The 13,058-nt window shown below is 56.1% G+C and overlaps 2 protein-coding genes and 1 non-coding gene across 4 annotated transcripts in view; 1 reads left to right on the top strand and 2 right to left on the bottom strand.

The window, feature by feature from the left end:
* The window catches only part of ASB2 (ankyrin repeat and SOCS box containing 2), a 39,636-nt gene extending 38,386 nt beyond the window's left edge, over positions 1-1,250 (top strand). For both annotated transcript variants that reach the window (XM_032482556.1, XM_032482557.1), the window contains one exon: positions 551-1,250. In XM_032482556.1, the coding sequence (XP_032338447.1) occupies positions 551-687 (137 nt within the window). In that variant the 3' untranslated portion in view covers positions 688-1,250. The remainder of the gene's footprint in view (positions 1-550) is intronic.
* A 4,168-nt stretch (positions 1,251-5,418) lies between these two features.
* Positions 5,419-7,746, bottom strand: FAM181A (family with sequence similarity 181 member A). The gene is made up of 2 exons (XM_032482558.1): positions 7,549-7,746; positions 5,419-6,806 (listed from the first exon to the last, which is right to left on the bottom strand). The coding sequence occupies exon 2, from the start codon at positions 6,717-6,719 to the stop codon at positions 5,859-5,861; it is 861 nt and encodes a 286-aa protein (XP_032338449.1). The 5' UTR covers positions 6,720-6,806; positions 7,549-7,746; the 3' UTR covers positions 5,419-5,858.
* Positions 7,747-12,234: 4,488 nt separating this feature from the next.
* TRNAA-AGC lies at positions 12,235-12,306 on the bottom strand. Its single transcript has one exon. It is a non-coding gene; the product is annotated as a tRNA-Ala (tRNA).
* Positions 12,307-13,058: the final 752 nt, after the last annotated feature.

Below are 13,058 nucleotides of genomic sequence, written 5' to 3'. Positions count from 1 at the left end.
TTCTTATCTCTCCTGGCCCCTCCTTCCCCCACCCGAGAAACCACTGTATGGGGTATCCCAGGGGGCCTCCTGTAGGAGGCTGTCCAGTGGGATTCTGGGACCTGCTGGGAGCTGCCCAGTCCCTACGCCTTGACCCTGACATCTCTGCACCACCCAGAGCTGAATTCCATGCATGGGGGCACTTAAGAGGTCACACCCTCTGACCCCCTTGCTGAGGCTGTGGTGGTGGGGGGGGTCCAGGCTGAGTGTAAAGGAAAGAGCACAAGATGAGGGCGATGCCAGCTCTAGGCAAGCTTATCCTCACCAAGTCCTCACCTGTGAAATGGGTTTGGTACCTGCCCTACCTACTCCCTGGGGCTGCACAGACCATTGAGGGGTGACACATTTTCGGTTGGCAGGGACCAGTGTCACCAGGCATGGAGAGAGTCCAGGCACCCCCTCTCAGCCAGCCACATGGGTTGGGTGCTTCCCACAAGCCAGGGGTCACAGATGCAACCTTCTGCCAGTTGCAAACAACAGATCCGCATCTTGCTTTCTCTCCTTTTATTAGAACCTCCAAGACCTCTGGCTCACCTTTGCCGGCTGCGAGTTCGAAAGGCCATTGGGAAATACCGCATCAAACTCCTGGACACGTTGCCCCTCCCCGGCAGGCTGATTAGGTACCTGAAATACGAGAACACCCAGTAACCGGGGCCTGCGGAGAAGGAGCGGCTCCTCAGACTGGCTCACTCAATCTCAGGACAGCGGTGTCCCCAAATCCAAGGGGACCGGGTGACAGACGAGGCTGTGGGCTGTCTCCCTCTCAGCTGGGGCAGCTGCCGTGATCTCACAGTTCTCTGTGCCAGAGCTTTGCCCAGAGCAGAGGACAGACTTGTCAAGTGGGAGAAAAACCGTATTTGTGTTCAAACTAATGAGGAGATCCCAGACCTCCTTGCCTTCGGGAATGGCAGAAAGCTCCATTCCTGGGGCCCGGAGACGGGGACAGGGCAGAACTTGGGGTGCTGTGGGGAAGGCAGGGGCCAGCAGGGAATCCTGGCCCCAACCCTGGGCTGTGGCTGGAGAGCTTTCCGGGTGAGTCTGTCCTTCCCAGACAGCCTGGATGCAGCTGTCCCCATGCCCCTCCCCCTTTGCTCTGTGACACTCCACTTGCCTCTGAGCTTTCTCCCCAAAGGTGTGGTGGGGGGGTGGGGGGGAGCCCTCAGTCCCAGAGGGCTTCCTTAGGTGCAATAAATGCCACAGATGATGCCCTGCCCAGTGAAGTCCCTTTCACCAGACCCCTGCAGGCCCTGAGGTCCTCAGCCCTGCTCCTGGAGGGCGTGGGGGTGGGACAGGGGCTTGGACAAGGGCACACAAACCCTTGATTCTGTCACTTTGGTTTGGGCTTCTGAAAGGCCCAAGAGAGTGTGTCCTTCATTCACCAGAAGAAACCCAACAGCCCAAGGAGAGGGGGCAGCTTTCTGCCGTGCGGATGGAGCAGCCAAGGTTGGTTTTCCTCTCCTGTCACCATGGAAACAGGTGCTTCTTCACAAACAGGGTCTCGGAGCCTACAAGTCTCCTGACACCTGGGTTTGTGTTACACACGTGTTCCCTGGCATTGTCTTCACGTCCTACTCACCTGTTTTGCTACAAAAGCTGAGATACTAGGGGAAAAACATCTCAATATTGGCTGCTGTGAGTAAATGCTGGGGGGATGGTCTTTGCACCAAACTTGAGAGGCAGGAGGCCCTATGCCTGCTGTTCTGTCCTTCTGGCTTCACGTGGCTCTGGAGGGAGGCAGGGGCTCCCAGCCCACTTTGGGAGGTGCGGGCGCAAAGCTGAGGTTGGGCACCACTGGAGCACTTTCTCGTGGTCTGAGTCCCGTCTGCTGAGACTGCTCTGTTTCTAGGAAGCGTGATTAAAGCCACTGGAGCCCCGGGCTCACTCACGTGACACCAGAGCAGGTAACTTTGCAGAGAGCCTGTTCCAGCCCTACCCTAGGATCTGGTAATGGCTTAAGCGGGGCCAGATGTAGCTTCTGGCCTTTGGGAAGTGAGCAGATGGGTGGGTTGGGGGAGCACTGGTTCCGGGGCCTGGCTCTGCCTTGGCTTTAGGGCCTTGGGTTCCCATCATTGTGGCTCCTGGTGGCCTTGCTGGTTCTGACACACTGGCTTTCCATGGAACCAATGAGTCCCAGTGTCTTCCTGCAGAGGATGAGTCCGCCAAGCAGAGCTTCTAGCTGAGGGTCAGGAGACCCTGCTGTGTCTTGCCCACTCCCTCCTGGTACAGGGAGAACCAGCCCCAGAGAGGGGAAGGGACTTGGGCACACACAGCAAGTCCCCTGGGGCCAGCCCAGCAAGCCCAGCGGTAGCTGGCCTTGGTCCCATGCTGTCTTGCTGCAGAGATCCTGAAGAAATCTGGAAGGAATCCTGCATCCTCCCAGCCTGGGGATGTTCAGGCCCAGGGCCCAGGGGAAGTGGCCAAGGAGGGCTCAGCGCAGTCAGGGGAAAACCCTGGGACTCAGGAGCCAGACTGGGTGGCAGTCAATGGTAGGACAGAGCAGAAAGATATTTCAGGTGGGGCAGAGTATCAGGCAAACTCCTAAAACTACAGCAGTTTTCAGGTCACTTAATGTCCTAGAGAGTCTTAACGGGCAGTGGCCACACACACTGGGCAGGAGGGGGACAGTGGTTTGAGGGAGGGCTCCCTGGAGGAGGTGAGGCTTGAGGAGGGAGGTGGGAGGGGTGGGGAAGGAGATCTCAGACACTGCATTCAGCATGGGCTCCATTTATTTGTAGGAAGTGGGGCCCCGGGCCTGGGAGGCATGGGTGCCACCTTGGGTTCTTAGATTACTGATGTACCTTCATACCAGTTGGTCACAGCCACTGGTCAGGGCCCCTCTCCTCCAGGGCCTTGCCCAGTCTTGGCCTCCTCAAGTCCCCGCCTGCACCTCCACATAACCCAGCAGGTGAAGGGTTAACGCCTCGCTTCTCCTGGGGGTAGGTTCTGATTGGTCAGAGATGGGGCTGTGCCAGTTGTTACGTCTTTTGACTAACTCTGCCCTTGAGAGGACTTCACCACCATCACCCTTTGCAGAGACCCTTTCCCCCACACCTACCCAGCCCCCGGGGGGATGTCAGCCTCAGAGAGATCTAGACAGCACCCTCAAACACTAGAAGTCCTGAAACTGATTCCATTCCGTGAGCAGGAGCACGTTTGACCCAGTGCTTGGGGATCCATGGGTCGGAGGTGAGTTCCTGAATTTCTCTCTGAACCAACACAGTTCACCTTCTGGTTGGGAGCACCTGCTGCAGCTGCTACTGTGGCTGCTGTTTTTGTTTTTGTTTTTGTTTTTTAAATACTGAAGTTTTCCTGGATGTGTTTTTCCCCAACTTGCTTCCATGTGGGGAATCACGGTGCCCGGTGTTCCTTAGTAAAGGTTTCTGCTTCTGGACGAGCCCTCCAGAGTTTGGATTAAGGCACTGCCACGTATCCCCTGGTAAAGCTTGAACCACAGAGGGGCTGTGGGGGCCTGGCACGAGGCCCTTGGGCAGCACTCTGAGAAAACATGCCTCCCAGAGCTGGGCTCCTTCTCTAGGGAGTGCGGGTGGTTAGATGGCCCTGGGCCCCCGTCCCTGTGGACTGCCCAGCCTGTAAACACCATTGAAATGTCAGTGCAGAAGGACCTACAGATGGGCCCAGCTAGCTAGGAGAGGTGACTTTAGGTTGGTGTCGTACTGGAGAGCCAGGTGCTCACATCATCCCCACAGCTACCCACACAGCAGATCTACTTTGAATCAAGAACATTCTGACATGGAGAGGTTAAGTAATTTGCCCAAGGTCACACAGCTGATAGGTGGCTGGGCCTGGGTTAGAGCTTTTAACACCCTGCCGTACAGGAGGGGCTGAGCCTCATCACAATGGATCCAGAAGGGTCTTTGTAATGATGTGCAGGTGGGGAGAGAAGGGTCCATGCCTCTTCCAGGCCTCTTCTCTATTCTGTAAGACCAGAGCAGCCGGAGGCAATGGTGAGGGTCCTGGCTGAGGACTCCCTACTCATGCGCCAGATAATCACTCAGAACGACCCTGCCTGCAGTCATGTGGCCGCTATGGTCCTCTGAGACCATCAGATAAAAGCCACAGGAAACCTACCCACTTCCCAGTGACGAAGCTGACCCTCCATGCAGGTGCCCCAGTCCAGGGGAATCCTGGAGTCAAAACAGGCAGGGGCAGCAAGGGCCCTTAGCCATCCACAATTCTGGGGCCTTGTGTTAGGAAGGATTCCGGGCACCAAAGGAGAGAGTCTGTGACCAGCTGATGATACTTGCCTTCGATTCAGAAGCGGTAGGTCCATCTGATCGTTACCCTTGAGCTAGTTCCCTGCTTTACGGCGGGGGAGGCTGAGGCACAGAGGGGATTAACTTGTTCAACATCCTGCTACTGACTTGGGTGCAGCAGTTCCCAACGTGGCTGGCCCCCTGCACCCGTCCCAGTCGTGAGGACTGTGCTTTGGTGACGAGAGCCGCTCAGCACCAGTGGCAGCCCCCCTACCATGCTCTCAGCCACGCGGCCACGCCACACACAGCAGCGCAGATCCTGGCCCAGTGTGCAGTGCAGGTAGAGGCCCCTCCAGTAGCTCTGCCGGTTTGGGCACTTTTGGGGCAAAACCGAGGCCACTCCCTGCCACCAGTGCCCCCTCTGGGCATTGTCACAGCAGAGGCTCTCACTGTTCCATTGGTTCCATCGACAGGGCGCCTAGTATGTGCCAGGCGCTGCATCAGGCCCTGGAAGAGAGCCATCAGCAGGTAACCTAGGAAACCGAATTAGCTGGAGATGATGATGATGATGACTTTGCCCAAAGACATAGAACCAAAGCCTATGTTTAAAAAAGGAACAATTTGGTCAAACAGTTATTTTGCCCACAAGGGGCCCAGCTCTTGTTTGGCGTGACTTCTCCCTCTGACCAGGGTCGGCACAACTGCCTCGGCACAGCCTCTCCTCTGAAGCTCTGATTGGAGTGGAAGGTACCACAGAGGGGACCATTCTCATCCCACCCCTCATTCTGCAGGTGGGGCAAACTGGCCCTGAGAGGAAGGGTCTAGCCCCACATCCCACAGCAGAGCCAGGATGACAGATGCCAGCTTCCCTATTCTCCAGAGCAGTTTGGACCCTCTGGGGACCCAGCCCCCACGCCCAGCCTCTGTTCTCTGACACAAATCTGACACAGGGAATCAGAGCATCCTTCCCCATGACTCCTCCTCACCCTCCTCCCTTTGGATTGAGCTGTCGGCCCTCAGGACCCTTTCCCAGACATCATAGAGCTCTTTAGGCCACTCCTGGCCTCCCCCACAGCCAGTCACCTCTGTAAGCCGCCCTCCACCTGGGCACAGCCAGCATTTCCTAGGCCTGGGGACCATTCAACTTCATGAACCCAAGATGTGGAAACTGCAAAAGAAACATCTTTATTACTTTAACTTTCTTAATATTTACAAAGAACAAGAAGAACAGAACTGAGATTGGCTTACACAGTGGATGGCAGATGAACAGACCTGTAACTCTGGCTTCTGGAGTGGCTGGCGGGCCAGGGCACTGCCCCACCGCCTGAGGTCTGCACAAGGATACAGATGAGCTGTTGGGCTCTGGCCTGGTTCGGGAGGGGCCGGCCGAGCCCAGCCCCACAGCTCCCAAGCCTTCAAGGGCTGGCTCGGGGACTGCCTGAGAAGCCCCTGCCCCAATCCTGCCCTCCCCTCCCACACACACACACAAAAGGAGGGTTCTCAAGAGGCCACACCACTGTCCAGCCCACTCTTAGCCAGGAGAGCTCCTGGGGTCCCCAACACCCCCACAGGCCAGAGGTGGGGGCCAAGGCCCTTCCAGCCCAGCTAGAGGTAGCCGAAGACGTTGAAGATGGGTGGGGGCATGGCTGGCTTGGTGGGGATAGGCTTCAGAACCACGGGTCTGTAAACTTTCTGCCCTGGGCCCTCCACATCCTTGCAGAAGTGGACCAGCTCCCCAGGGGAAATTGAGCTCTTCCGCCAGAGGCCCAGTCCAGGGACCGGGCTCTGAGGCAAGGCTCCAGGAGGGCCCGGATAAATGGGCTGTCCATGGTACTGGAAGGGGCAGCAGCTCCAGGCATTGACACGGCCCACCAGAGAGACCCCAGGCATCTTGAGTGGCTCCTTTTCAGTGGGCAGCGGGGCTGTCTCAGGCCCCAGGGGCTCCAAACCCTTGCAATGTTTCTTACCCTCATAGGGCAGGCCCTCCCTGGGGCCCAGTCCCCCCTCCAGCCCCATGGGGTAGCTGTGGGTGGGCCGTGGCTCTTCCCAGAAGGAAGCGGGCAGCTGTCTTTTCCTCATGGGCACCTGGCCAGGTCTGGCAGCTTCTGGATCCTGCCCCTGTAGGGTCTGCTCCTTAGGGAGACATTCCTCCCTGTAAGGGTTCCCCAAGGCCTTCTCCTTGTAGCCCCCACCCCCACTGGGGCTGGAATTGTGGCCAGAATCACGGGGCAGCCTCCCAGGCCGGTCCTCGGGCACCCTTTTCAAGTGAGGCTCGGCCCCTCTGCTGGGGAGTCCCCGCGGAAGCCGGGAATACTTCTGGGAGAAACGTTTGAGCTGCTTCTGCAGGTACTTGCGGTGGTCCACCGAGCGGCGGCACGGCGCAGACTTGTCCAGGGCCGCCTTGATGTCGCTAGATGCCAGGTTCACGAAGTTCAGCAGCATCTTCACGTCACTGTCAGATGCCATCACCAGGGGGACACTGCATAGAGCTTTCCATGAAGAGAGAGGGTTCTGCAGGTGGCTGGCAGCTCCGGGGAAAGGCACAGAGCTGACCTGGAGGGACACACCAGCCGTTGGAGTCTCTTCGAGCAACCACACTCAGCCCCTGACAAAGGCCACATGGCTGCAGACTGTGGCTCCCATCCCAGCACCCCTGCACCCTAGAACAGAGCTATGGGTTGTGGGATACCCGTTCAAACCCCTAAGCATTCCCAGAGCATCTGTGATGGAACAGGTGCAAATGCATTCTGTCTTCCTGGGACTGTTGCCCTTTGCTTGAAGCTGAGGCTCAGAGAGGTCAGGCAACTTGCCCAAGGAAACCCAGCCACAAGTCGCATTGCTGAGGCTGGAGGCCAGGTCTCCGTGCTCCCAGCCCACTGGGTCTTCCACACACCATGCTGTCGGCGTGCACAACTTGCCAGCAAGGTTTTTATTTTCTGAGCCGAGGCGACTGCTTCACTTTAAGGCAAGGCCAAGCCCCCTTTCTCCCTGGAGGTGCCCTCCTCCTCCCACCCCCGCCCCCAGCCCTGCTAGCATCAACCCCCCTCCTTAGTCCCCACGCTCCACCCACAGCTCTCACGCAGGACAGGCAGGACCCCTGTCTGGCACTCAAGCCGAGGCCTGCCTGGCGGGCTGATCGCAGGCTGTGGGCAGCAGGGACTCCCCCGTAGAAGCATCTGCAGCAATTTCATGCCTTCTCGGCCACCACCCAAGGCACCTCGCCCCTCCCCCAGGCCGCAGCCTGCCCCACGCCCCCACCCAGTCGGGCCTGAGCCGCCTGGGCCTCCACACTGACCGAGGGTGCGGGGCCCCGGGCCCCACCAAGGTGGCCCCGCCGGTTCCCCGCCGCAGACCTGGGCCAGGCCCCGCGCGGCCGGCGAGCTCCGTGGTCCGGCTGCAGGCAGTTGTGCAGCCCTCGAGTGGGCTGAATGGAGGACGAGTCCCCGGAGCTGGGGGGCCCCTCAGGCCAATCAGGAGCGCCTCTCCAGATACAAAGCATCCCAATCAGGCGGCAGCGCCCCGTTCCCACATTCTTTGCCGTCACAAATTGTCACCATGGGGACCATCACAAAAAAGACAGCTCCCAAATGCAATCATTTCCCGGTAAATTTCTACCCTCAGCCCACTCTCCCCCTCGGCGTCCACGCCCCTCCTCCCCTTGACCTCGGTTCCCTGGTTTCTCGAGGGGGCGGGGTGTGTGCATGTGTGTGCATGTGTGCGTGCTCGTGCGAGCGTGTGTGTGTGTGTGTGTGTGTGTGTGTGTGTGTGTGTGTGTGTGTTTAAAAAGTCCAGGACTGAAGAGGGGCTGGGCCCAGAAGAGATGGGCTTGCAAACCTCCCCCAAAGACTCCAGGCCTACAGCTGCCATGCTCCAGTGCAGACAGACAATCAGACGGGGTAAGCCAGGGAGGGCTGCCTTCCCCGCTGTCCTTGAGTGTTGAGTGGCTCTCTCTCTGTCTCTCTGTCTCTCTCCCTCCCTCTCTTTCTCTCCCCTCTCTCCCCACCCCCTTCTCAAGGCATCGGGCACTGGCAGGCCTGTGAGGGCGGGCGGCACACTGATGTTGGAAAGGTAGCCGGGGACGGACTCTCTAACGAGGTGCTGGGATATCCATGGGAAGGGAGCCGGAGCTCTCAGGAATCTTGTCTTTATGTTTGCTTCCTCAATTGAGCTGCACAAAGCCTGAATTGCCCATTCAGTGCGGCCGGACAAAAGGTTGGCGTTGCACGGTCCCCTAGCATTTGTAGTCAAACAGTTAGGGACTTAAATCGAGTCGTCATGATGGAGAAAGAGGTGGACAAAGCCCATAGAATTGCCATCAGCAAACATTTTCCTGTGTCGTATTAGCCAGTCTCCATGGCTCCCCCTGGCCTGGGGACAATGGCACAAGTTTGCACACTTGGCTACTGTCACCGTGCCAACGCCGGCGGGGCTGCAAGCAGGGCCGCTCTGAACGAGCAAGGGAGCCCAGGGCCAGCCGCTGGCCCTGCCCACCCACTGGCCAGAGGGAAGGTGAGGCCGCAGGCAGAGGCTGGCTGCCTGGGAAATGCTGATGGGCAAGGCCTCCGTGCCAGCCAGCAGGGTGGGCCCCCTCTGCCTCCTGCCCTCGGCCTCACGCTCTGCCTCTTCTTTCCCTTCCTCCTCTCCTTCTTCTTCCTTTCTTTTTCCCCTTTCCTCGGCGGCCTTCTCCTCCCGTCCCCTAGCCAGCCAACACCAACCCACACCTTTGCAGCACAACTTAAACACCATGGACTCCTGTCTGAAGTGTCCCCGCCGCCCAGATGGGAGTTCTGGCAGGGCAGGAGGACACCAGGGAGTGATGGTCCCACCCCCTCCTGCTGGCCAATAGGCAGCTGCTGCCAGCGCCAGGCGCCTGCCCACAGTGCCAGGCTCCAAGCCACCTCCCCTCTGGCCTAAGTGTCCCTACAGGCTGAGTGAAGGGTTTGGAGGAGATGACCTGGCGCAGACAAGCAAGAATTCAATTTAGGCATTTAGGAGCAGGTGCAGTGTTCTCCATGCCACCTTCCTCTGCTGCTGAGATGAAGGTGACCTTGGACTAGAGCATCCTGGACTATTGACCCCTGCCTGGCTGAGGGCTAAACCACTGTCATTTTATGCCCCTGAGATTCAGGGGTTATTTGTTTCTGCAGCATAACCCAGCCCACCCTGACTGATACAAGCAGGAAACATCCTTTCTGCTCCTGACTGCCCTGCACACATGCCTGGGGTCACCAGGTCAGGCTCCCAAACAGCTCTCATCACACGGCATCCTGTTGCCTACTGCCTAGGGGCAGGGGTCCACAGCCTGGCATGCGTTCCTGGTGCCAGCCCACAAACCACGTTCTCCATTATTCTCTGCTGGGAGACTGGCCTCAAGCCACCCAGCCCCATTCCCACCTGGCCTCCTGCCCGCTCTGTGTCTGCTCCTGCCGGACCCTCTCTCTGGACCGCCTTTTCCCTTCGAAGAGCATCAAGACACTCTCGGACTACTCTGCTCCAATCTCAGCTCCCTCTGAGACTCCAGGGCACTGCAGTCATTCCAGCCCACCATGCTGCCTGCCTATGACATCATCCCTCGCTTCTCAGCCAGCAATGGACCCTCACCCCCAACACATCTCTGAGCTTCTGCATCTTATAAAATCTCCATAGCTCTTAACACAGGCTGTTCTTCTACCAAACACTTTTTGAGGAAAGAGGGAAGGAAGAAAAGAAGAAGAGAGGAAGTAGGGAGAGAAAAATGGAGTGAAAGCAACTGATGCTTGCTCGGCACCTGGTCCCGCTGAAGATCGCACGGGGACGATTTCATGTGGATGATCTCACGTGGCCCTGAGGCCGCTCTCAGGGAGTGGTCATCACAAATGAGGAGCGAGAGGCGCATCTACTTTCCCAAGGCCTCACAGCTACTCACTGGCAGAACTTGAACTTGGAGTGAGGACTGTCTGCATATAATACCCATTGTTGGTCCCACTAGGCCACACTGCTTCCCTGAGCTGCCAGGTTTGAGGACCTTGCAGACCAGATTTTCTACATTAAGTCCTGGGTTTAGCTCTTCTATAATAGCATCAGAACATGACTCTCAACTTCTGACTCAGGAACGTGGGAGCTGCAGCTAGAGGTGCAGGCAAGGGAACAGGAGGTCGCTGTGGCTTGAAAAACTGTCACCCTGAGAACACCACCCACAGCCATGCACTGACCCGGCCACACCCCAGGCCTTAGGCCAGGCCTCTGGGGCTGTCTGTGACCCTTGCTGGGGAAGGTTTTTCCACGTTTTTCTGGCGGGGCCATAGAGATAGATGGAAAAACATCGCTCACAATAGTCACGCTTCACTCTAGAGAGCCCTTCCACCATCATTCTGTCATTACGGTCCTGGGTCTGGGCAGGGAGGGAATTGTTCTCTTTATAATTGGTGACACATCCAAAGACACGACCCAAACTTCTGCTTTTTGGCCCAACTCAGGCAACTCTGTCCTCTCAGTGTTCTTCAAGGCCCAACTCAAACATCCAGGAAGACCTCCACTAACTACCAGCATTATATATGACACCGTCTCCCATCCGTATGTTTACAGATTCAAAGATGAAATCTAACCTCCTTGGCTTAACACAGAAGGCCCTTTGTAATCTGACCCCTACTGGGGCCTGGCACAGAGTAGCTTCTCACTTACTGTTTCATGAATTAAATACTTTGGCCATTCCATTGCATAGAATTAGTCCTGTGGACTAGAAATAACTGCTTCCTGTCTAGATTTTTTTGTTTATTGCTTGCCCTGCCCACCCAGCCTCACCTGGGTGAGGTCTGTGAGAGCAGGGAGCTTTTCTGCTGGTTCATCTCTGTATCTCCAGTGCCTAGAAAATGGCCTTGGGACAGAGCAGGCCTTCAAGAAGCACCTCTTTCGGCTGCCGTGGTGGGTACATGATGAGGAACTGCCTGTGCTTCTGCGGGACCCCGTGCGCCTCGCAAGCAGGAAGCACTGTTTCGCAGTGGCTCTGGAAAGCTCTGTTGAAGGCAAGTGAGCTATGCTGCCCTGAACTTGAGGGTCCCTTCCCAATCATCGGCTCTTACTGCTGTGGATCTTTGACATTCCAGCTGTGCTCACTCCACCTCAAGTTTATCTGCCAACATTCATCATCAGGGACCCCATTCAGCACCTACTGTGTGCCAGGGACCAGAGGTGCAGGGTGGGCTCGCTTGGCGTGCTCCTCTGTTCTGGAGGCAACTTACTGGAGGGGAGACCACCTCTGTCTTGATGACGAAGCACCCATTTTCTGCCCACTCACCAGTGAGACAAACAACACCCTAAGTTTCCTTCATTTCCCAAGCTACTAGGAGCCACCCATCCAGAATCTCTATATCTCATATGACGTAGCCCCCTTCTAGAATTTAGCTGACACAGGTATAGCCTGAAACTGAAAACTAAAGGAGGCAGTTGGCCATGTCTTGTGCCAGCCAAGCCAGACAGGTTCTGGGGGGGGGGTGATCTGAGCAGTGGGCCTTTTCCAAACTGCTTTTATGCAGAAGAGCCCATTAAAAAATATGATGTGGGAGTTCAATATGGAACACAGTGACAGCAGGCTGCCATGAGCACAGATTTCTTCTGCACACACAAATGCTTACTTACTACTTATTTTGCAAACAGTGGATTAGAACAAGGAGGCTGTTTTGATGACAGGGAATGTTGAAATAAAGGCTTATACATTATAGTCTGATATCAACCAGACTTTGTTTTGGTTGCAGAATATTTAGAAAATCCTGATTTAGAGAGATCAGCCACTGAAATGGTATTTTTTTCAAAGCCTATCTTGCAATCTAGGATAGTCATCAAAAGAATCTCTGGAGCTTTATTATCTGTTCCCTGGAGGAGCTAACCAGTCGGCAGCCTAGTGTGTCAACTTGGGAGTTAAAAAGTATTCAAGTGTGTTCTTGTTTGTTGCTATGATTTTGAGGGGGTTGTAATTAGGTTTGTTTGTTTGTTTGTTTATTTTTAACAGGAGTACTGGGGATTGAACCCAGGACCTCATGCATGCTAAGCATGCACTCTACCACTGAGCTATACCCCCCGCCTTGTTGCTATGATTTTTAGAACCCAAACTGCCAAAAATAAAATTTAAAGGAAAATTTTACGTTTCTGCATCTCTTGAGAAAATTCAGTTCCAAAAAATAGGCTACCTTCTCATTTTAGAGATGAAGCAAATGAGGCCCAGACAGGGATGTGGTCCACCCGAGGGGGCAGAGCCAGGTAGAGGGCAGCTTCTTGGGACCAAGATGGCAGCTCCGTGCTGTGGGCCACCCTGTGTTCGTGCTGCACCTGTTCATAGTGATGGACAGTTCTGAGCTCAGCTCTATCCAGCACACACCACTTGGTCGAAGTACGTAGCATGTATTAAACCACTTGTTTTCCCAGGTGCCATGATTACTGTCTTTAACGGCTTAGCAAATTGAGGCCCACATCAGCTAGGAAATTGCCTGAGGTCCCTTGGTCCATAGATGGCAGAGCAGGGATTAGGATGCTGGCAGGCGGATCCAGACCCTTGGGCTTGACCATCATAGGCCCTAACTCCTTCCCAGGGGCTTTGCTAGTTCAGTGCCACTGATATGCCCCAGCCCTCCCCTCTCTGGAGAGTTAGACTCAATGACTCCAACTCAGGAAACACATAGGCTACACGGGGGCAGGGTGATGGGGGGACAGCGGCCCGACCAGTGCCTCCGTGGATGCATGACGCAGACATCACAAGATGATTTATGTAACCCCTTACGTAATGGAAGTATTTCTATCAAAGACTAGCCCAGGGTTTGCTGTCAACTGTAATCA

The sequence above is a fragment of the Camelus ferus genome, chromosome 6, assembly GCF_009834535.1.
Source record: "Camelus ferus isolate YT-003-E chromosome 6, BCGSAC_Cfer_1.0, whole genome shotgun sequence".
In the NCBI taxonomy this organism is placed as follows: domain Eukaryota; kingdom Metazoa; phylum Chordata; class Mammalia; order Artiodactyla; family Camelidae; genus Camelus; species Camelus ferus.
Note: the sequence above shows the minus strand (reverse complement) of the source record. Positions and strands in the feature narration are given on the sequence as shown.